At 40.3% G+C, this 24018-nt stretch overlaps 1 protein-coding gene across 1 annotated transcript in view; it reads left to right on the top strand.

Annotated features, from left to right (window-relative positions):
• The first annotated feature begins 3555 nt into the window (after nucleotides 1–3555).
• MAP3K5 (mitogen-activated protein kinase kinase kinase 5) overlaps nucleotides 3556–24018 on the top strand; it is a 97931-nt gene continuing 77468 nt past the window's right edge. Inside the window, exon 1 of the mRNA XM_005489219.4 lies at nucleotides 3556–3961. Coding sequence (XP_005489276.2) covers nucleotides 3556–3961 — 406 coding nt within the window. The remainder of the gene's footprint in view (nucleotides 3962–24018) is intronic.

Raw genomic sequence — 24018 nt, 5'->3', positions numbered from 1 at the left:
ACCATAAGTGTATCTTTTCTTAAAGACTGGCAGCTGGCTGCCTCAAAATACTGCCTTCTCCCTATTGAACTTAAAAGTTACTTCTCATTGTCCACAGTGATATACTTAGTCTAACTTTTTAGATAGCTTTTAGAAACAAAGTTTTTAAATTTCCGTTTAATCATTTTTAGTGCTTATGATAGTTCTGGCCTAAAGATTACAAAAATTGTATTAACATATGTACTTTTAGTATCTTGTTGAAATTTTTGCATCTCCAAGTTTCTTTAAATTCTTTTGGGATTTTTTTAGACACTCATAATTGAAGGACGCTGGAAACTTTTTCCTGTTTATCAGTGAAGAATTTACAGTGAATCTCCAATCTCTCACTCCTATATGTTATCCTGTAGTTAAATAAGAGGGCTGTAAAGGATTAATAAAATTTCACATCCATTTTAAACCCAGTATTTGTGGCAATAAATTTCAGTTTATTCCCTGAATTCCATCCAAATTACTGTAAACATTCAAAATGCAGATTTGTCTAAAATAATTTTTCTCCGTCTACTGGACATGGATGGCCACAATACATGAAAAATAAAATTGAACAGAGTTATGTTTAGATTTAATCTCTATAAATCAAGAGATTTGAATTCCCTTTTTTGGTCTTGGACCTTGTTTACACTAGTTGGATCAGCTAAATCGAGCCTGTGGTATTTGTCATGTGCTTTTTGTAACTCATCAACTATTGCATTTATATTTGCAACTAATAAAGTTGGCAAACTCTTGGATGGTAAAATTATAATTATGGTTAATACCAGAGGTAAATGATTTATAGCTGTATAAATATATAACAAAGAGAAGGTTGTTATTTCAACAAGTCTACAGAAAACTGGTTGTTCCAAGTTTTTGTCTGTTTTGTCTCTGAAACAACAGAGCTGCAACAGGATGGTACTGAATCGTGATTATGTACAAACCATCTGGTGTTAAAGATGTTAATTTCACAGCCCTTGAGAAGCAAGTGAACAAGGTAAGAGTACTTCTGATAACAAATGGGCTGTTATTTCAGTTTTTAAAAAGTCCTTGGAATTATCTCCTAATCAAACATGAAAACATAAGAGCTCCTAAATGCCTAATTGTTTGTTTCAGAGAGCTAACAGATTAAAAGATATATTTTCACTTTATAAAAGCATCGGCAATTTGCATTTGTTATTCAACAGTATTTTGATTTCTTTCCAGTTTAGTGCTCAGTCTCACTCAAGTCAGCCAAATCAGTAGAAAAACTACCTTGTACTTGGAACAGCCATGGTGCTAATAATGAAGCAAGCCTCACAAGTCAGTAATGCTAAATGGAATAGCATGCTTCTTCCGTCTCCTTTCAGTCCACGACTTCCTTCTGCACTTGACAAACACGGGCTGTTCTTGAGAACAACAGAGACATATTGTTCTTGCTTCCTGTAAGGTGATGTAAGTGCAATGTTGAATGGATTAACACCAACTCTGCATTTTGTGGAAAACACCATAATTTAGAAAAACACTTTGCCATTCAGACTGTGGCAAGAAACAATAACCTACTTGTATCTGGCAGATGGGCAAATATTAACTTTTCCCTGTAAATTAGTCTTTAGTTTGCTTGTCATCTTCCCACCCCATTTACCGATTTCTTATCAGCAGAAGCAAATGCCAAGCATATCTTGTTGAAAAGGGGACTGCTCAATGCAAAAGCAAACAGAGCTACTGAAGCTACTGCAGCGAGTAATTTTTCTAATTATTCCAGAATTGATCAACAGAAGTAATGGAAAACAATAATACAGGAGGAGGCTTTGTGCCAACAAGTGGATTAGTCTTAACATCAATTTTAACAGGATGAGACCTATTGATATAACATATAAACAAAGCTAATAAATGCTATTTTTCCTTCTCTCTTGTACCCGTTTCATAGAAGCCCTTATAAAAAAGACCGTTGATAAATCATCCACTTTTACAGTATTTATACCCAAAAACAGACTGCAGAAGTCTCAACATTATTTCCTTTTCCAATCCATTTTGAATTACCCAGATATTCAGTCTTGGACTGCAAATAATCTGAAATTTTAGGGCATTTTTTCTTCAAATTAAGGATTATTTCAAACACCAAAGGATCTTGTCCTCTACTGGATACCATACCATAGACAGCACAGTTTTTGGCTATATGCTAGTTGTTCCTATTAGTTTCCTTCTCTGTGAAGTAATGTTTTTGGTAATTACCAAGCTTTCAAGTATTCTTGACAAGTAAATTGCAGGTGAATGCAAGAAACTGACATATTTAATCAATATAGAAGAGTAGTTTTCCAGTTTCCAAGCGCAACACGTGCAAAACGTGAGGATGATCCAGCTCAAAGCAAGAAACCGACATATTTAATCAACATACAGGGGCAGTTTTCCATTTTCAAGCTTGCAAGGCATGAGGCTGGTCCTGCTCAAAGCAGCCATAAACCTTTAGGTGAACTTGAAGCCGTTCGGGAACAGAGAGCGAGGCAGGTTCAGGCGGCGGATAATAGCAGACGGCAAAGGCTAATGATTAGTCAGTCCTGACACTGCTCTCAACTCACTACAAACACGTAAAGCATTTAGTCCTGACAAGCTATGTGTGCCATCAAAAACAAACAAGAAAAGGAGGAAATTATAAAAATCCCTTTAGCAGGACCAGGTTCAGCGCACAGGGAGGACCTAACTTCTTGCAAACACAGGCTCCTTCACATGAACCCCAAGCCCCTCTGAAGGCTCCGTGGCGAGGCAGGGCCCCCGCCGTTTCAGGCTCAGCCTGACCCCACAGATTTGAAGCGCGACCATGGGCTCGTGTTAGGGGGAGGATATTACAAAATAAAGCCCCGCAGGAGACGGCAGGGCCGCCCCCGGTGCTCTCCAACAGGCGGCACTCCGTCCCCTCCCGGGGCGCCCCGAGGAGCGGGGGTGGCCGAGCCGGGACTTCCCAAGGGGAGCGGCGTGCTTCCAGGCTGACGAGCCCGTGAGGAACACGGCGTGACTCCACTTCCTCGAGAGCTCCCACTCGGGACGCGGCCGGAACGCGGAGCACGGGGGCGGAAAAGGTTATTTGTGCCGGAGGCGGGGCTGGAGGAGGTGCCCGGTGCTGGGGCCGCCCCAGCCCGCGCTGCCAGTGGCTCCGCAGCTGTCGCTCGGCTGGAGCTGGGGCGCCGGAGAGCGATCCCACAAGTGGTTTCTCCTGGCGGCCGAGGAATTTCGTCCAAGGAGCGAAGCGGCCGGAGGAAGAGCGGGGTGTCGGGGGCGGCAGGAGAAGGAGGCCGGGCTGCCGGGGGTCGGCGCGCCGGGTAGTCCCTGCAGGTGCGGAGGAGAAGGGAGCGGCGCGTCATGGTGCCGGTGGCAGGCACGGAGGGAGGCTGTGCTCATCTCCCTGTCTCCGGCAACCTTCGCTAGCGCCCGAGTGGGAATCCTTCGCTTCAGCCCGGTCGACTCTCCCCTCTAGCAGCTCAGCGGGACCGCTCCGGGGCGGGCGGCGCAGTATGGCATCCGCCTAACCCCGGCCAGCGCAACAGAGCCCGGGGCTGCTCTTTCACCGCCGGGATGAACGACAGCAGCGAGGGGACCGTCAGCCTGCCGGTGCCCGGCCCGCCCGGCGGCGGGACGCCCTGCGAGGAGGTGCTGGGCAGGAGAGCGCCCGGGGCCGACACGGGCGCCCGCAGCCTCCCGCCCGACTTGGCTGCGCCGCCGCCCGCCGCTCTCTGGGCTGAGGACGCCGCCGCCGCCGCCTGCCCGAGCACCGCGGCGCGGGCCAAGGGTAGCGGCCGGCGGACCGCGGTCACCTACGTGATCAACGAGGCGAGCCAGGGGCCGCTGCTGGCGGCGGAGAGCGGCGCCCTGCAGAGCCTGCGGGAGGCGTGCGAGGCGGTGGGGGCCGCGCTAGAGACCCTGCACTTCGGCAAGCTGGACTTCGGCGAGACGGCGGTGCTGGACCGCTTCTATAACGCAGGTGAGAAGGGCTGCCCGGCCGGGGCTGGTCATCGCCGCCGCGGGACAGGCTCGGCCGGGGTTCCTGTCACCACCCCGGGTTCACCGCGGGGCGGCGGGAGCAGCTCCGGCCGCCAACTCCTCCGGGGGCCGAGCCCCGGTGCCCCGCGGCCCCCGGCTGCAGCGACACCCCCGGGGTGGCCACGGCGGGTATGTGGGGAGACAGAAGTGTGCCAGAACCCGCTCTTGTCCGCCGCGCTAATGAAGAAGAAACTCTTAGGTCAGCAAGCGTGCTGTGAATCAGTGCTGGTGGCTGCTAGCGGCGGGTTAAACGCTCCCTGGCTGCTTTCTCTCGGTTTCCTAACAGAGTGCAAGGATGCAAATTTGTACTAGTACGATGAATGCGGGCTGAAACAGACAGGAGCTGCGAGGCCGTGGGAGCTTTGAAAAGCAGATTTGACACCAGACGCGTAGGGACAATTTCTCAATGCTGACACGGCATCTGGGAAGCTCCATGTGTTTGTGGTTGAAAGTTTGTGCTTTTGATATTGATTGCATATAATGCATCATAATACATATGATGGATGCGTTTGAACAAAAAGCTTCACACACCGGTCGGGTTAGTTGGTAAGAGTACCCAGGCTGCATCCTCTCACTCCAGTTTGCCAGCTCCATGGCAATAAAATGACAGCACCTTTATTTGAAGGTGGCTTGAGGCTCTGTGTTATGATTTACATGGCCCTGTTTGTAAAAGTAATAACTAAAACTTTTCCCCATCTACTTATCTTACCAGCAGATACGTGGTGTGAATGTAGAATAAAAAATACCCCTGCTTGCTAGATTTTCAAAGACTTCATACACCTAAGTTATAGTACTGAATTAATTACTTTTTGCTTAAAAAAAAAAAAAAATCAGAAGCAGGAAATTGACCTGACCTGCAATTTTAAGCTAATTGTGTGAAGCAGCATATATGAAATACATGCTAAAAAGAAGCATTTAACAAGTTTTTTGTCAGATACTGTAGTTTCCTCTTTTCCTGGGGAGGGGTGAAGAAAAAGGGAAAGAAAACTCAAACAAACAAAAACCTCCTGGCAGTATTGTAACCAGTTCTCACAAAAACTCTTCATGCGTATGCCTGTCACCTCTTTGAAACTTTGCAAGCTTTGCCTCATGGACTGCTGCTTTCAGTCCAGTGAGGTGGGCGATTCTTAAGCATACACTTACAGCTTATTCCTTTTGCCCTATGCAGAGCCGTTTCCTTAAAAGTAACAATTCTCAGAAGTCAGAGGAGCTGTCCTCACAGGTGGAAATAGGAAGGCCATAGAGTTTCATTACAGCCTTTATATTCTCTGCATTCAGCTCAGAGAGATTTCAAGCACCCTGACATCTCTTCATTCCAGGGCAGGTGAAACGTGACAGTCTCGTGGTTCTGTTGTGGAAGCTGTTGCATAGTGAGGCTCAAGAAGTTGAATTATCTGTGATGCTTTTGTGCCTCTTACATTGGTTAATTTTTTGACTCCGAGCTGTTTGGTAGGCGGGGTCTTGATAGTTCATGGACGCTTTTCTTGTAATGGGAGATTTGACTTGAAGTGGGCCCCTTTTAATTCTGGCAGTAGGCGTCTGGCTTACAGTGCTACATAACTGCATGCTTATGTAATATAAGTCGCTTATTTCAATGGCTTTTCAGCAAACTGTAAATGTGAAAACATTACTTTATCTTTTGTCCTGTTTGGCTGGAATTTGATGGAACTGTTGCAAACCAGAAAAAGTACTTTGCCATTCTGCTTTAGTAGTGAAGTCCATAAACATGTAAAGAACTAGGAGAGTTGATCACCTGCAGTGCCTGGACTGAAGAGAGCTAGATGTAGAGGTTTGCTCCACAAATACTCTGAACCATCTGAGCTGACCACTGATAAACCAGCTGCAATCTGAAAAACTGTGTTATGCTGCTGATCTTAGGTCTAGAGGGATCTGTGGATTTTCATACTTGTTTCTTTATCCCTGCTGCACTTTCTACACTCTTTCTATTTTTAGGAATTAATTGTTCTCCAGAAGCTTTAAAATAGTGAAAAAATCTCTCTCAGATTGGGAACAGCATTAAAGAGTAGAAGCTGTGTAGTAGAAGAATGCAAATGGGGAACAGCATAGGAAACAAAACTGAAACAGCCTTGGAGGGTGTAGCTTTTGCACAGATTGTTTTTTTTACCTGCTTTCACATGGTGATAGGAGAGAGCATTTGTAGGTGACCTAAACTCCTTCTCTCTTACCCTTCTTGTCCTCTTTTACTGTGTGCTTTCCGTGATCAAAGGTGACGTTAGTAATAATAATAATAACAATGAATGTCTGCACAGTATGTTATTTTAAAAATAATGTATTAAAATAGCACAGCATGAGTAAATATGAAATAAAATTTTAGCAGTGAGAGTGCTTTCAAATTATGTGATAGTTGAGTGGTCATGTTCAGGATATTCAGGGAATGAAATCCTCCTGGATTCATTCTAAAGGTCAGCTAAGTTGCAAGAGTAAGGAATGATGTGATTTCATGAAGTTTTGGAAAATCAAGCTTGTTACTGTGTTTATATGAAACAAAACAAAACATTAAACCTTTCAACTCCTGTAATGCATGTAAATTAACTGTGATTTACGAGGACAGACCTACAGTACAACCTACCTATACATCATTAAGGCTCCCCTTTTTAATGTCACATTTTTTGCTTTGTATAACACAGTCTGACGTCTTGGTGGTTTCTGATGTATGTTTGCTTCATGCCTTTCACTGCTTCAGAAAGGACTTGAAGGAGTATTAACTAAAATATCTTAGATGGAAATACTCATCATCCGCTCTAAATGTAGATTAGCCTACTAATAATCTCCTGCCAGCTTCAGTCAACTATGGCCCTTAAGTGCTGAGACATAATTAGCAGTGCATATTTAGTGAGTAGGTGTCAGCTATGTATAATTGAACCATGCATGCACCAAATATTAAGAGTGAGCCTAGTCTAGCATTTTTGATTGCATGGCTTAAATTCCACTTGATTTCAGCAAAAAATTTAAAAATTGTTTCTTAAAAAGCAAATGTCAAATGAGTCCTGGAAACTGCTGTAGAAGGGTCTGACAAAAACAGAGACTTCAATATTTATGTCATTTTGTTCCACTTAAAGAGGAAGGTATAGAGAGGAAAATGTAGTTCAATTTCTTGCAAACCTTGATGTATATGGATTTAATCAGCTGTCTTAAGGGCTCTTTTCCTTTGTAAAGAGGATGGCTAGAGTTTGGTTGCTTTTTTTTTTTTTTTTTGTCTCCAGTAATTTTAAGCTGGTGCAAGTGAATTACAGGTATATCTTAAGTTCTAAATTTAATTTCTAAACACTTCAGGAATATTGTAAGAGTTGAGCAATTAAAGATATGCCAAAATGTGTCTGAGACACTATTCTACAGTGCAGTAGATAATCATGGTATTTTAAAAGTCACTGAAGCTGTTGATATTTGTAATTAAATGGTATTTTCTCTAAATTTTAATGATTAGATCTAATTATCCTGTTGATTTTTATTTAATTGCTCAGTTTCTTTTGGAAACAGCCATAAATGTGTGTAAAGTATTTAGAGATTGTTTGGTTTAGGTAAGCAATCTTGTTTTTGGTAATTGAAATTAGAATGATTTTCTTTCTGAGCAGATCTTTACATAGTCACTTTGTATTACATAAGTGACTCAAGGACTAGCTGAACAGAGTGTTTGAGTAGAGCAAAATAGGTAAAAGTATGGAAAAAGGAAAAAAGGTCTCATGAATTCAGTAGTCTGAATGAAGTCAGCTTTTCATGGGAGGGAGATGCTCTAAGTCAAGGTAATTTCTTCACAAATGTTTTTAGAATCAGACAGGGATGTGTATGGTAGTTTGCTAGATGCAAAACATTGTGCATTCTGACTTTTAGATACGGTCTCAGAGGGACTGGTGAAATATGGGATCATACAGTTACTGAGGAGGATATGATTTTTCTAATCTGTGCAATCACTGGTTTTAGGTCGGTTCTCAAGATAAACAGCTTGACTGATGTGCTTTTCATATGAAACTCTCTTTCTAACTTTAACCTTGTTTTATAATGGGGAATTTCAATTTCATTAGCTTCTTATCCTCAAGTTTCATCCATCAATGGCCCTTAGGATAGATAGCATTTTCTACTAACACTGTTGTGTGAGTCTATTGAGATAATTCTTCAGAACAGCAAAGATCAACTAGAATACAGTTCATCAAATAATAGATTATAAAATAGGTCTATTATCTTTATTTATGGAATTCAGCATTATGGCTTTCAGAATTCATGCAGACTTGAGCTTGAGATTGACATGTTGGCTTACTGGGCTTGGAAACATAGTGTGCAACGTTCTTGGGAATTGATATAAAAAATGACAAAAAGTTCAGGGAACGAGTACAGTCGCTGTGTGAAGGTGAACATTACTTCAAAGATGTTCTACACCTAAGTTGTTTCTGCAGATTCTACAGAACATTTGCAGATTGTGTGTTTAGAAACATTTACAGGCACAAATGTAGTAAAGCAATACCAGGGCTCAACAGCATTCTTGTGGTTTCTTCCTCTAAATATGATAAATTGTAGAATGATATTTTTTTTGAGTGGGATTTATGCCTTTATAGAAGTTTCCTGAAGTTTGTTATTGTGGCAGCCTAACACAGACTTCCCTCTTAAACCCAAAGAAGGTCATATTCTGTTCAAAACTAATGTTCTCGATTCTAGAAGTTGATGTAAATATTTTCTGTGGTAAAAGCAGAATGTATCCTACCATATTAGCTGTTTGTAGGAGCAAAAAAGTCACTAGCGGAGAGAGTAATCAGAACTTTTGTTCTATTTCACATTATCTCTCAGAACAAGTAGGTGTTTTTCACCACCTTTTTCTTGCTGCCTCCTGATTAATTTTTTTTCATTTCACTGACAGAGTTTTGTTAGACACTTGAAATACTGCACATACTTTCTGTGATTATACAGCACTTACATTCATATCTTATTTTACTTCTTTTTGACACCCTCTCCCCCTCCTCCATCATTCCCCAGGTGCTGCTGTAACCCCACTACTATTTCTAAAGCATCATGACTGGAGAATCAAGTGATAGTTCTTATTAGTGTAGCAGGTGATGCAATATTCTTGTCCAATTTCAGAGTCCAGGACAACTACTAAAAAAATAAAAAGAAGTTTAGTCCCATTGTCAGTGGAAATCATGTTGGAAAATTCTGTGTTTCAGCAGCAATGATGCAAGTGATGAGTTGGAGCAAGAGATGCCAAGTAAGTTAATAATGGTGTGCAGACTTGAGCTGATGGCTGCCTTGAGAGTATGAATGTAATCACATCAGGGATACAGAATATTATGAGTACAGAATCTTTGTGTCAGAATGCAAAGCACATATTGTAATGTTTAGGTGGGGTGGGTTTCAAAGCTCCTTTTGATTCTGCATATTGAGTCCAGATTCTCTTAGAAAGCAGCATTAGAAACACAAACCAAATGCATGGCATATCTTCGACACAGAAGAATATTTAATTCCAAAGCACCTGAATGTCATCTACATCTACAACCAAAAATATGAGTCTGGAAAAAAATCCGTAATCCTGATACAAAATTTGTGTGTTCATAGTGCTAGTGGAGAACTTCTAAATTTATGAAGAACTTGTGGGATTTGAAACAACATATTTGCAAATATTTCCATTGCTGGACCAACTTATATAAATTTTTATAACCAAATTCCAATATTGGTGCTGTATTGCACTACTCTCATCAGGCTGCTTCTCAATAGGTGACTGGAAAACCAATATTCCCCTAGTTTCTGTCTGAAGCAGGAGGAGCACAGCAGATACACCCACCCCATGTACGTGGGCTGTGAGACCTGAATTCTCTTTCAGACCCTGTCACAGGCCTGTCACAGCAATTTGTAGCTCTGCCGTGCAGAAGGAACTTCCTCAGGCCTCTCCCACAGCTGAGAGGCTTATGCAGCATGTGCCTTGGGTGTGCATAAATACATAAATAACATTAAGGGTATGCTCCTGATGGGTTTATTTACTCAAGTATTATCAGTGAGACAGCTGACTAGAGAGTCCACGTGAAGGCTTTTGTTGGATTATTTAGAAGTTACTGGAAGTTACTAGAAGTTAGTTAGAAATACTTCATGGTATTTGAAGTGGTAGGAGGAAAGCAGGTTATGAAATTATTAGGGCCCTTAAAATACTTTAAAGATGTAAAACTCGTGAGGCATCTGTATGAGCAGACATCATCTAAGTTTATTCCCCACTGGAGAAAATGCTGACTGGAACTAGATGAATGCTTTTTGAGTAATGCAGAAGAAAGCTTGTGACTGATTTTTCTGCAGTTTGCATTTCTGTAGCTCTGAAGAGGATGTGTCATAAAGAAATTACTCTTGAATTTGCTGCAGTCATGATAATAATTTGGCTTCTCTTTTTAGTAGCTTTCCAAAGTAAAGAAGCACAATACAGAAAGCTGTAAATGTAGCAAGTGACAACAGCTGAAACAAGCTGTGTTAAAGCCTAAAGGTTCAAGTGAAAATTAGAAAAGACCTTGTATACAAGTTTTAGCACCATTGTCCTCAGTAAATTTCACTGTTTGGTGTGTCTTTAAAAAATTAAGTTAAGCAAGGGAAAACTTCAGTTTTATGACAGTTTTTATTTTGTCTCTGTTTAGAACAGCTGAGTTTTGAGTGTATTCTGTGGTGCTGATAATTTAAAATTTGTTCCTCTGTCTCCTCAGTACCTTTGGGACAGTCTGTATTTGGAATTGTTGTACTTGCGTGCATAGGTAACCTGCAAGTTTATTTGTAAGTTATACCCAAAGGAATTATAAAACCTCTGTAGTGACAGGGATTTTGCAAGTCTGTGTTTAATAAAATGGAAGTTATTGCTGGGATTCACATCTGTTATTGTGGGCTCCCTGCTTGAGATTGTCCCCAAACATCCGCTGTCCACAGTAGTCTGCTCCTGCTTTTTCAGTCTGGCTTCCCTGGGGGTTGATACTCAGCAGTACAGACACACTCAAAGTGCAGCAGTTGTTAGAATGAGATAAACATCTGTGCAGTCAGCAAAGTCATCTCATACCACAGAACGTGTGTGTGTGACAGATGACAGAAGAATCTGTTTTGACAATTGGGGGATTTTCTGGTAATTACTGGTGGGTAGATTTCTGTAAGAAGTTTGTTTGTGTTCCAAGAGAACATGAACCTCAGGCTGAGCTTGACATACCAGCACAGGCTGCTTTTTTGGTTTATATTACTTTTTTCCTCTGAGACCAAATTTATGCCTAGAGTGATGTAGATATAATATTTCAGTTATGAAAAGCTGCTGATCAACTATTAACAATGGCATGCCAGAGTTGAATTCTCTTCTAAATCGTGTCTGCCTTTATTAATAAACATTGGGATGAGTTTGGATGCAGCATGGGGCTTAAAGATTTCCCACAGTCTGAATCATTTGGAGCCAGTGGGAATCAGTGCTCTTTCAAATCCCACAAGAAATGTGTTTTGATTTAAGAGCTAGACACCCCTGTAAAAATTTGGCTCTGCATTTCTCCCTTACTTTAATAAAGTAAATGAGTTGCTCTGGGACTTGCTTGCTGATTGTGTCAGTGGGTGTCTCTTGCAGGGAGTACACTCTGGGTGAGTAAGCAGCTGGTGCTTTCAGTGGTGAAGACAGTTTTTCAGCGATATCTCCACAGAATAGTTATCTGCGCTTCTTGCAGAATTTATCTGGTTTCTTTCCCTTCACATACAGTTTTAATGCTGGTTTCATTACAGGCTTATTAGGGACCTATAAACTGAGACCTGCAGTCTTTGAACTGTGAAGATGCAGGTTAAACTCCTGGCAGAAGTCCATTCTGCAGTGTTCACAAGTCGCCTGACTGTAGCACAGGAAGCCCTGGATGTGACCAAGGAAGACTCAATGATGTACCAGAAGTCAATGAGCAGTTGTACAACTGTAGGAATTAATTTATGGTTCTGAAGTGGGCCCCCTCCTGCTTGGGATAAATTTATTCAGTTATCTTGACACAGTAGCCAAGTACTTCATTTAACTCCACCATAGAGGCACACCCAAAGATTAAATGCTCCCACTTCCACTGCTCCACCTTCAATATGATTTTTGCAGCTACACATACTTTTTAAAGCATGACAGTACTGGCTTTTTGTCTATAGAAGAATGTATCTGAAGGGAAACACACTAAAAATATGCCATAATTTTGGGTTTTATTGGTTTATTATTGCCTTTCAGTACAATATCTCATATAAGGTTTCTTGACCTTCCTTCAGGAAACTTAAAGCTCATTTGAGTGAAAATGGATTGACTTTAACCTGAATGTTTGCATGCTGAGTACTGGTTATGCTTTCAATATTGTAGCATGATAATGAAACCAGGATTTTGGTTGTGTGCTGCATCCTGTCTTCACTCACTCCTTGCAGCTCTTGCCAACAATGGAAGTGACATGTGGCGTCTGTGGAGAAGGGGAGAAGCCATTTGCCTCTTGAATGTAACCTTGTCTTCCAGATCAGAGTTGGAAATGAGAGGTTTTAGCCAGGCAGTTGGTGTGAACAACAGAGAATCCCTCCAAATCTCCTTGGGAGCGGAATTTTGTCAGTTCTAACATTGTCATCATTCTTGGGTCAAGTGCAGTTGTAAAAGGCTCAGTGACACCATACTGACCACTTTGACAAGAAGTGATTGTTACATGTGTAAAAAAAGCAGAAGTCCTGTGTATTTATGTTCTGTTTCCCTGAGGTCAGTTTCAATTTTTGTTTTCTGCAGAGCTGAACTTTACCGTTACTTCATATGAAAATAAATATACTTTCTTTGATACTTGAAGTCCTTCAATATATAATTTCTTACAAGGGTTTTCAGTGGCCTTGCAAATCATTCAAGTTGCTGTGCATAAACTATTTTCTTTTGCATATTACGTTGAAACTTATTTTGGGAGGTGAAGTTTCCTGATGAACTCATTCAATATTTGTATATTATTTACATTTCAAGACTATGATGACTCTAATTTCCAAAACTATTTTTATGATTGCATGTTAATTAGAAGAGGAACAGAATTTCTTAAAGACTTTTTTTTTTTGTTTTGGTTTTGTTTTTTGTTTTTGTTTTTTTTATACTATGCTTGGTTGTTCTAGTTTCCTTTTACGTTTTTCAGGGTTTTTATTATTTTGGGAATTTTCCTGATTTATTAGCCAGAAGTAACAGCTCTGTGTATAGTGAATGTGGCACATATGAAGCATGGCAGACATTGCAGGACAAGCCAGAAAAAAAGTGGCCCTTCCAAAATAATATAGCTGTACAGCTATATTATTATATAATATGACACTAATGCTATAAACTTTGAGGAAATGCTGGGGTCTTGCAGCAGTGCCCAGTTCTGGTTTGTTCTTGTGGGATTATGGTATTTTCTAACCCTACATCAGAGTGAACAGAGGCGTTTTTATTCCTCCTTCTACTTGCTGCCACAGGCCAAGGGCAGCATGTGTGTACCCTGACTCACAACAACCATAGAAGACTTCCAGTAGTGAAGGCTGAACTTCCCATGGCTGTGCTGAGTCCAGGTCTGTAGCTGGAGAGAGTACTTCATCAGCCCCTCAGCATGAGGAAGGAAGCCCTTTGGCCTCAGGTAGAGCTGGGGACTCACAGTGGATGCTTGGTTCTGGACAAGCCTTTCAGGCTGGAGCCTCTGTGGGCAGCACTGTCCAGAGCTGAGACTGTGATGGAGCCCAGCCCAGCTGTGCTAGCAGCTTTTTGCTGGACCAGTCTCAGGGTGTATTGCAGAACGCTCTGTTTGTGGGAGAGAAGTGTCTCAGGCTGGATTTAGCAGCCTCTTCAAGAGCTTGTATTAAAGATTTACTTAAATGTGCTGATTTGATTGAGGCTTAATAACAACGGAAGATGGTGGAGGTCATTAAGTGTGAAGTGGATTTAACATGGTTTAAATACACATTTGGGTGCATTTCACAATTCTGAGGTACATGGAGAAAGTCTTAAAAGTATGTGTTCTAAAAGCATTCCATAAATGAAACAAGAAAATGAGGATTCTTGCCACTAATTCTGGTCCAGAAACCATGATCTCCCTTTTCCAGCTGATGCGAGAAGGCCAAAATGCAACAAGAGCACTGGGAAAATGGACTGAACTAAAGCAAGAGCTTTTGCAGCAAACCCTGCCAAATGGGTGTGAACTGGAAAATTTCCAGTCCATTTTGTTGCTTAACTGCTTGCATTTTGGTCTCTGTTCTGCAGCATCCCAGAAGTGTCTCTGCTTTGAGTGAGTTGTGTGTTGAGAACCTGGTACTTGTCTCTGTATCCTCTCTGTTCAAGTACTTTAATAGTAGCTTCAGTTGAAAAATTTCCTGGTAGGCAAACTTTACCAAACCTTAGTGAATTTCAGCTGGTGCTGTGGCTGGTTGCAAACTGGCAGATACTTGTGTTCAATATTTAGTTCAGTTTGTAGGAAATTATATGTTCCTTATCTATTATGAATTGAATATATTGATTCACAGACACAGACCTGGGGTTGTTCAACATGGACAAGACTTCAGGGAGATCTCATTGCAGCCCTTCAGTACTTAAGGGGGCTTATAAGAAGGAGGGAGAAGAGCTTTTTATATGGGCAGATAGTGACAGGAAAAGGGGGAATGGTTTTAAACTGAAAGGTTAAACTGGTTTTCAAACTGAAAGAGGGTAGGTGTAGAGTAGATGTTAAGAAGAAATTCTTTACTCATCAGGTGGCAAAGCACTAGAAAGGATTGCCCAAAGGTTGGGGATGCCCCATCCCTGGAAGTGTTCAAGACTGCTTTGGATGGCCCTGAACAACCTGATCTAGTGAGTGGCACCCTGCCCAAGGCAGAGGAGTTAGAATTGGGTGAACTTTGATGTCCCTTCCAACCCAAGCCATTCTATGATTTTGTGATTTAGAGCTACTGCCATAGTAATGTCAAGTACTGTCTCAGATTTCTAACACTGAAAGTTGACGTTTAAATAACCTTAATGCCAATAAATAAATACAAGCAAGATGACAGTTACTGCAATATGCATATTAATATTAGAAAAGATAGTTACTCTCCTGCTAAGAGTATAGTGCTGCCTCATTCTAGCTGCAGTGCTAAGTAGGGTAAGACAATCATAAAATCCATTTTTCTATGCACTTACTCTCATTAAGTAGAACTGCTGGAATAGCTGAGTATATTGTATCCTTTGAGATGCAGTCCCACGGCAGCTTAAGTGGAGAAGAAAATGGACTAATGTGCTTCTCCCTGGTGCTTTCAGTGTTCAGGGAATGGCATGATGAGGTAGGTCACAGAGCTGGCCTGATTGCCAACTCGCTCCTTTACTTCCTTCTGGTTAGCTTTTTGTTGAGGAAGTTCTGTGAGCTGAGCATGCATTCCAGAGGACAGACCAAAAGCGGGACTGCAGCAACCTGTGTTGAGATTGTCTAAAGGCGTGGTTTCATATTATTCTTGATCTTGTCTCCTTGTGGGTTGCCTCATATCCTTTCCTCTTCCGGTCAGGGTGGCTAAGGAATGTATTTCATGCTGCTGTGCCAGCTGTTTGTGCTCTCAGTCTGATGTTTTTCAGATACTTTCAGTTTACAGGAGTGTTTGAAAACATTCTCTGAGTTTTGCTGTGTATTACAACAAAACTTGATGACTTCTGATAATCTGAAAGTTCAAAGATTCTGCCACCTGAATTGAAATTTTGACTACATCTTTGCTAGCAAATGAGTATTTGTGGTGTGGTGTCCCACTCTTAAGGGGAGCACTCAAGATCCATAGGTACTCATGGTCAAAATGAATGACAAAAGTCAGAGGGTCTGCAAAAGCTTATGAAATTTCATTAGGTTATATACTTGCCATGAAAATTTAGCACATGGTTTCCCAGTATAAGCAACAGTAGTGGGTTTTGAATAAAGGGGCAGAGTGAAAGGGAACAGAGAAAGATGGGTTAAAGAGGGTGAAAGAGCAAAAAGGAAGAGAGATCAGCAGTCCTGGCTCCAGTGTTGATCCAGATGGTGCATGTCCGAGGTCCTGGGATGTACATGCACTTGGGCTTTGTGGGGGTACCTTTTTATAGATAAGTTTTCTTGCCCTGGAGATGAGTGTCTCACTTTCTATGCAAATTACTTATCATCCTCTGTCCATTCTTTTAGACCTTTCTGGAAATGGGTCAGAGGGCTTTGGAGATCTTTGGTGGTCTTGGTCCCCCCTATAGTCCATGCCCACTTCTTGACCTCATTGACACACTGCACTGTGTTGTGCTTATCTCCAGGAGCCAGAAAAGGGACGCTTGTCCTGGAAAAATGCTGCCCTACCTCTGTATGGCCCCCTTCTCCAGCCACATCCTGTTCTTTCTCACAACAATCCATGGTTGGCTCCACAGTTATCCGGCTCTTGGTGTTTGGAGACATACACATTAGTCCCCTTATCTTCTAGGCTTCTACACATGGATAGCAGAGTTCAGCAGCCTTTACTGCTAAGCTGTTATCACTTCTGTCATGCTTCTGGGCTGTGCCAATGAGTAGAGCCTCACTAGCATTCCCAGTGACCTGTCTGAAGGGAGCAACCTGAGGCTAGGAGAATTTAAGACTGATGTAAACCGTTCCAAGCCACTCAGTCCTGATGCAGAGGTGGGACCTGGGGCATGTTTAATTGGTGACCATGGCTATGCTGGTTTCCTAGTTTAGGTGTAACGAGCGTGCTTCTTTGAAGCTTTGGTTTAGAGCTGAGGAAGTGCAGTTGCAGTGCCATATCTATTCAGGAAGATGAGTTTAAGATCCTGCATTTGTGAATGCACAGTTCCAGCAGCTATCGTAGCTTCCAAATTCACAGTCTTTCTTGAGGCCCTTAAACTGAATGAAGGGCAGTGTGCAGCTATTGCAAGTCTCAGGCTTCAGTGGTCACTCAGCAAATAACCTGCTAATACCTGCTGTTGGTGGAATAAGAATCTTTCAGATCCACCATATAGAACTAGATTGCAAGCATAACATTTGTGCATCTTTTCCAGCATAGATCATCAGTTTGTTTCTGCAGGAAATGTATGAAACGTCATGACTGAATGTGATGTAAAAAATTCACTTTCCATTTTAATACATTTGATTTTTTAGTCAAAAACTGATAACTCAGAGAGCACATCTCAGTTATTTTTTTTATAAAAGATATAATATTTTCAGTTATTAAGTTCTGCTTAAATGTAACTGCCCTGCAGTTATATTGAAAAGCCTTCAGTGTGGCAAATGGAGAAGGTTGACTGCAAAAGAAACAAATTAAATTTCAGGAGCTTAATTTTTGGCTTATGCTGTTGTAAATTACTCAGTCTATGCTGGCAAACTTGTTTCCTAGAGTTTGTGGTTTAATTTGCTGGCCTTTATGTCAGGTATTTTTGGCTATATCTCTGTAAAATAGTGGTTACTCTGCTAAAAATGAATGTGTGAGTAGGTGGTGGCTTGGTTGTCACCCTTTTTTCTTTAGTGTCTCAAGTGTTTATTCATCCTAAATATTTCTTTTTCTGTTCTATAGAAAATAAAGAGCCTGAAGCATGAGAATTTAAATGCTTATATGATACAAATGCAAACTGAGCTAGGTTTCCTACCAGTTGTGTGGGTTATTTAGTTTGTGTAAAGCTGAATATCTGTTTTAATGGAAGTTATTCAGATTTACATCTGTGTAGCTTTCTTGTTCACATCAATATTGCTGTAGGAAAAAAAAAGAATTCTGTTTTTAGCAGAAATTACTGTTATCTTTACCATTTCAGCACTGCAGGTTGAATAGAGGCTAAAGACTGTGTTGAATATTGCAGTGAGATTATGTATACTGAGTTGTTTTAGTTAATTGGTACTAGAACACTTGGTATACTAACTGAATTCCAGCAGTCACTTGGAATGAAAACATTTTTACCTGTACACGGAGTACAGAAAGAAATAGATTAGATTAGATTAAGCAAATCACCCGTTTCTTATGCAAATGATAGTTCTTGCCACTTTGGCTCAATGAACCTATGCCAGTCATCAAACTTTCTCTTGCTCCACCGATTTAGGCACTTGGAATTGATGAATTCATAAAGTTCTTCTAGTATCGTTTCCTTGGTTCAGTTGTGGGCTAGCTAGCATAAGGTTTTGCTGTCTACTGTGATTTAAAAAATATAGGTAATGGATTCGTTTGTAGACTATTTTCTCAAGTAGAATGTTTGCTTGTGATTCTATTTTGTAGCCCTTGTTCTTGCTCAAAAATAAGATGCAATGCAAGACACTTAAAACCTCTTTGCTGCTTCTGCTGCTGATACAATATATACTTTTTTTTCTGTACCTGGAGTTCAGCATTGTCCTAGCTTGGTGAATGTCCATATATAAATACTTCAGAATTTAATTCATTTTTTACAATGCTCCAAGTGCTTTATCTTGAAGTCTTTTATCTTGCTTCTGCCAGCTCTGGTGCTGGCCGTTCCCCTTCATGGGTAATGTACTAAAGGATTTCATCCATGGGGGCTAAAGCACTTTATGGAGGGAACAGATAGCTATCTCATCATTTTAAGGAGAATGAAACCAAAAGGATGGAGAGTAAATGGCTTGCCTGAGGTTTGGCAGTAGACCGTAGCTAAAGGTGAGGAGAAGAACTCAGCTTTCCTGAGTTTGCGAGCTGCTGGCTTGATGAGATGCACTGCTGTTGTGATCACTGGTGATTTAGATATTACTCATTTCTGTTAAGAAGACAAGAACCTCCATGATAGTTAACATAAAATCTGAGATTTAAAACACTCTTACACAGTGGTTGGATATTAAATTGTACTGCAGTAATTCTAAATTAGTGCCATAGCCATATAAAAGTTGGTTTTGGTACTTGAATCATATGCAGAGATGGGCTGCCTTTGGAAGTAATGTTTGAGCATCTTGTATTAATAGAGTGACAAGCCACAATAATCCAAGGCTGTTCTTTTTGCTGTAAAACTGAATTGAATGAGAACGGAATCATAGCTATCACAGGCCACCTGGAGTTACCATTGACAAAGCCAAACTCTTATCAAATCTGTTTAATCTCGTTTTGCAACAATTAGCAGCAATCATGTCAAGCGTTAAAGAATTTAACTCAGATGAGTCATATCCGTTTTCTGTTGGGGGATGCAATAGTGCTGTTACTCGTGAGGCTGGGCAGTCTGTGCTGCCTTAGAGGCAGATGGTGGTGGTGTGAGCAGTCATATTGCTGTATTAATTTGCAAATTAGTAGTTGCTTCTCAGGAATTTTGAGTGTGATTTTTCCAGTAACTAAAATACCAAGTTACTACTTGTGCACATGTGTGATTATTTTGGTAGAAAACTAATGTGGAGGTTTTGGCCTTCTTAATAAGAATAGTTTATCACCTTGTCTGCCCTTTCTTTATTGATACTTTCACTGTTACTCTGACAGTCTTGAAAGGCGAGGGATAGGTCTGTGATCTGTGTTCCAGTAAGCTAAAGCAAAAAGTCACAGCTCAAATTGTGAAATTAATTTCAAGCTTGGTCTGTGCAAAAGGGAGATGAGCTTAAGCTAAATAAAGCAGGCTGGATGATTCTGTGTCTGTGAACTTTTATCCTAGACTTGTGTAATTGCTGTCCTTGGGAACTGGTGAGAGATGAAGTTTTCCAAAGGACAGCCCTTCTGCACTTTCTTCTACTTAGCAACAATACTGTAATCTTGTAACTTGTATGTCTGCAACTGTAGACAAGGCTGCAACTTTGCTTCTTTCTGCTGGAGATAAACTTCTCGTCCTTGTTACCTTCTAACAGGGTCCTTTACATTTTCATAAGTATTTGAGGCTTTTGTGTTACAGGGCAAGATTACCCAAATCTGTGGAGTGCTTTGCAAAGCAGGACATTGATTCCAGCTCTGTCTTTTGTGAATTGTTGCAATAGAAGAAAATTATCGTGCCATGTGCTGTGTTAGTGACATGTGTCTAGCTTGATGGAGGGTTGCTTTTTTAAATTTCTGAATTCTGCAAACAATAGTCTCATCTTTAAGACTTTATTTTCTGTGTGAAGTTGATACTTTTTCTGCAGTGTTTTTGGTGGAGCCCAGATGATCTTTCAAGCTAGGTTTAATCAGGTGTGTTTTGTTTACGCTGTACTTCACCTGTGTTGACTGAAGTAAATTGATTTGTGTGGTTGAGTGCTGTGTGTGGGTTTTTTCCTGCTAAATTGCGAGGGAGGCTGCGTGCAAATGTGACTTGTGACTTACAGATCACTGAGGTCTGACCAAGCCCTGTGAAGGTTGTCCTACCTGCTTTCAAATCATGTTTGACTTGAGAAGCCTTAGTAGTAGTGTTACGTGGGAAAAGCAGCTTAACTGTAATTCTTCAGCTTGCTTTGTTGAAAGAAAGTGGTGGTAGTTTCTTTATTTGTTTTGGTTTTTTTTTTAAAGGAGGGTCTGGAAATAGATAAGGTATATGGGGTATGGAAGTAGATACTGATATATCTTTATGTTTTTTTCAAGGATTTCTTTGAAATAGAACATAAATAGACCTTGTAAGGTGCAGATGAGTAGGAAAATATGTAGAATTTTGAATTTAAACAACAAATATTTAGGACATTGCAAATAGACAATAAATAATAATAAATTCATGTGCTAGCAATGATAAATTCATTACTGTGCTCAAAGGGAAGAAACATGCATTGCTACCCAGAAATCTGTGAGCAAGGAAACAATTGTTAAACTAATGCTAATACAGGTTTATTTTGGGAAATATTGGTCAGTGTAGTCACTAGACCAATTTTGAAATCAAATGAATAGTCAGAGACACAAAACAACTAAATTCCTCATAGCAGTAATAAATAAACTTGTCAGCAGTCACAAGGAAAGCAAGAAAGAAAGAAAGAGAAAGGAAAAACTATAAGAGATGTTTGCTGTATAAATGTGATGTGCTGTATCTTCACCACGTGCATCATCACATTTGAAAAACTGAATTTGGGTCTTGGTGGAATACACAGAAAAGGAAAAAAACAGATTATCAGAATCATTCATGGAATTGTTTCCATGCAGTGGAGACTGACTAGATTATTTTTCTTCTGAAAAGATCCTAAGTGAAAGGTGGTGTAATCTAAAATCAGGAATGGAAAGGAAAGATTTATTAAGTAGTAATCACTAATTGTTAATTTTTGACTTTCTAATTCTTATCTGTAAGCAGCTTCATAAGAAGCTAAAAGAAGCAATTTTCCATACAAGGACATAGTTAAATAGTCTTCAAAAGGACTAACATTCCTGAGGGATGGGTTTGCTAAGACCTGCGATATATTGTGTACACGTGAAATGACTTGGAAACTCTTCAGTCTGTTGAATTGCCAGATGTTTTAGAACGTGCCATGTGGTTCTGCAGTTATTTTTTCTTTTCCTTTTTGCCAAGATTTGTGGACTCTTCAAGAGATAGTGGTGTTTCTTATCAGAAAATATGGCATGTGAAATTCCAAATCCTTCAGGCAGTTAGTTTTGTCAAAAACATTGGACACAACAGTGTCCAATCTCTGCAAGGTAGAGATTTTTGTGGAGGGGGATGATGAGAACCAGGAGTGGTGGGCATATTTTTTGATTATTATGAAATTTGGGGTCTAAAATTCTCAAGTGCTGTATTATTTATGAAAAATAAGGGGAGGTTTAGAACTGAAGTATTTCCATGACTAAATAAAGACATTTAACAAATGTGTTTGTTTACATCTCTTAGAAAAATTCTACTTCCAAATTTTCAGAGGTTTAGGAAGATTCCTTTTTTTTACAGACATTCTAGATGCTGTTCATCATAATCTTGATGTGCTTGTATTTATTTTTCAGTGTTTACTTGCTGATCATGAATCTTTTAAATTTAAACCATTTTTTGTATCACTGGATTGGAAAACATTAACTCTCATTACTTGAATATAATGTTATAAGAAATATTTGCGCATCTTTGTATTAGAAACACTTGCAGAGTCTTTTCAGTAGCTTAATGGGTGTGGCTCTTGCCTTCTTGAGAAGGGTCTACAGTCTGTCTTAGACATTTAGCTCCTCTTGGTGCAGGCCACATTTCTACTAGAATCTATGTAAAAATGAGCAAGCTTCTCTACAAGAAATTGACAGGATTAGCTACAAAAAGGAAGAGCTTTCAGATGGCATAAAGACATCCTAAGGAAAATTCCTTCCAGAGAATGTGTGCTGTTTAACACACAAATTAACAGAAATTTTAAAGTAATCTACATCAGGTGGCATTGCTAAGAAGATGAAGACATGTATTGATGCCCTTTGGAAGGAGAATTTTTGTTTGGATGAGTAAGCAAGTTAAAAATGTGTAAAAAGGCATGTAAGCCTTGGTAAGGCAGTTTTCAAAAGAGTTTGAGTAATACTTGCTGAGGACTACTATTTTTTTGGTGCATGACTTCTGACTTTATTTGATGTTGGCAGCATTGTAGTGGGAGATTATATTGGTATTACATTAGGGCAAATGGGTTACAAATATAAATGAAGAGCACATCATGGGTAAAATCTGGCAGCAGGGAGGAGTGGAAATGGGTTTTTTGTAGAAGGAAATCGCACTCTTCTGATGAGCCTGTACTTTAAGGGTAATCCATTTAAGACAGTATATTGAATTGTCAAAAAGCTTTTGATGGCATACTTTACTAAATACTCTTAAAGGGACAAAATATCTGGAGATGACATCCTTATAACCCTTAAGTGGATTCTTAAAGGAAAGGAACAGAAGATAAGGCTTGAAATGAAGCAAGGTTGCCTGTAGAAAAACAGGCTGTTAAAAGGATTGTTCTGTACCTTCTTGTTTTGAATTGGATTTTTCAGAAGTTTCACAGCTGATCTGAAAATGTCTTTCTGGTACAGGCTTGTCAAAACTTTAGAGAATAGGCAGTAAAGAATTGCAGAAGGTTTTATGGTACCAGGGAAATGAACAACTAAAGGACAGCTAAAGTTCAGTGATAGTAGATGCAAAGTATTATACATGAAGAAAAGCAGCTCTAATTGTGCACATAATACTAAGCACTAAATTACTCGTTGATATTCAGCTTTCTAGGTAGCTCAACATTTTACTCTAAATGTGTTTGGATTATTTTAAAAAGCTCAGTCTTTACTTGCACTGTTCTTACCATCTCTGCCACATTGCCTGCTGGCTTCTGGCAGAGAAGAAATACTGAGTTAAACAGAGTTTTGACCTGATGCCTCCAGATGCTGCAATGAAATCCAGCCTTAGTTTTTGAAGCTTGGAGGTGAATCTGCCTAGACATTTTTGTCACAGTGAGCTGAGCAAAGAAACCAACTATATAACTGTGTCATAAGTGAAAATAGTTAGATTTTAGGGGGAAAAAACCCAAACGGGAAGACTTCTTAGGTGGAGAAAACTTGAAGTCATTAAGTCAGAAATAAACAGAACAGGAAAGACGAAATAAAAAGAACTTTTGATCAGGTTTTTCTCCTGCCTGTCCTGTCCTTGAGGATTGTTGTTTCTTTCCTTGGCTTTAACGTTCTCTGCAACTTTTGAGCTGGAGCAAACTCTACATTTCACACAGACTTTTGGAAAACTTTCTACCACCCATGAGACCTGGCTGTTTGGTTTTCATAGGACCTTCCCTTCGTCTCTGAACTTTTCTGTTGGCACACCTGTGCTCTTGCAAGTTCTTTCTTCTTGGGTAGGCTCAATCACTTCTCCAGAGAATAAATAATCACTCTTTCATCTTGCTTCTCTGGGACCCCTGACATGGGAACATAAACCAAAATAATCACACAAATACCATCACATCCTCTCTCTCTATCTCTCTATTATCTCCCTATCTCTTTGCCTGCTTAAGATCCAGGCCAAGGGGATTTGGTTTTTTGAAAAAAATTGCAATGATGAAGATCTTCTGAACAAAACTTCTCAGTGTAGAAGTGCTGGTTTGCTATGGTCTGCCTTGTTTTCATTGACTGCTTCTGCTGTTGTGTCTGTGGATTGCTTAAATAGCATTTGGCACAGATCCTTACTCTAGCTCTGTAATGTGCTCCAGCCTTCAGCTGAGCTTCAGTAGTTACCCCATTGTGATCTGAGTATTTTTTCTGATGCAAAGT

Source organism: Zonotrichia albicollis, chromosome 3 (assembly GCF_047830755.1).
Source record: "Zonotrichia albicollis isolate bZonAlb1 chromosome 3, bZonAlb1.hap1, whole genome shotgun sequence".
Taxonomy (NCBI): Eukaryota; Metazoa; Chordata; class Aves; order Passeriformes; family Passerellidae; genus Zonotrichia; species Zonotrichia albicollis.
The sequence above is the reverse complement of the archived record's forward strand: the minus strand, read 5'-3'. Positions and strand labels throughout refer to the sequence as shown.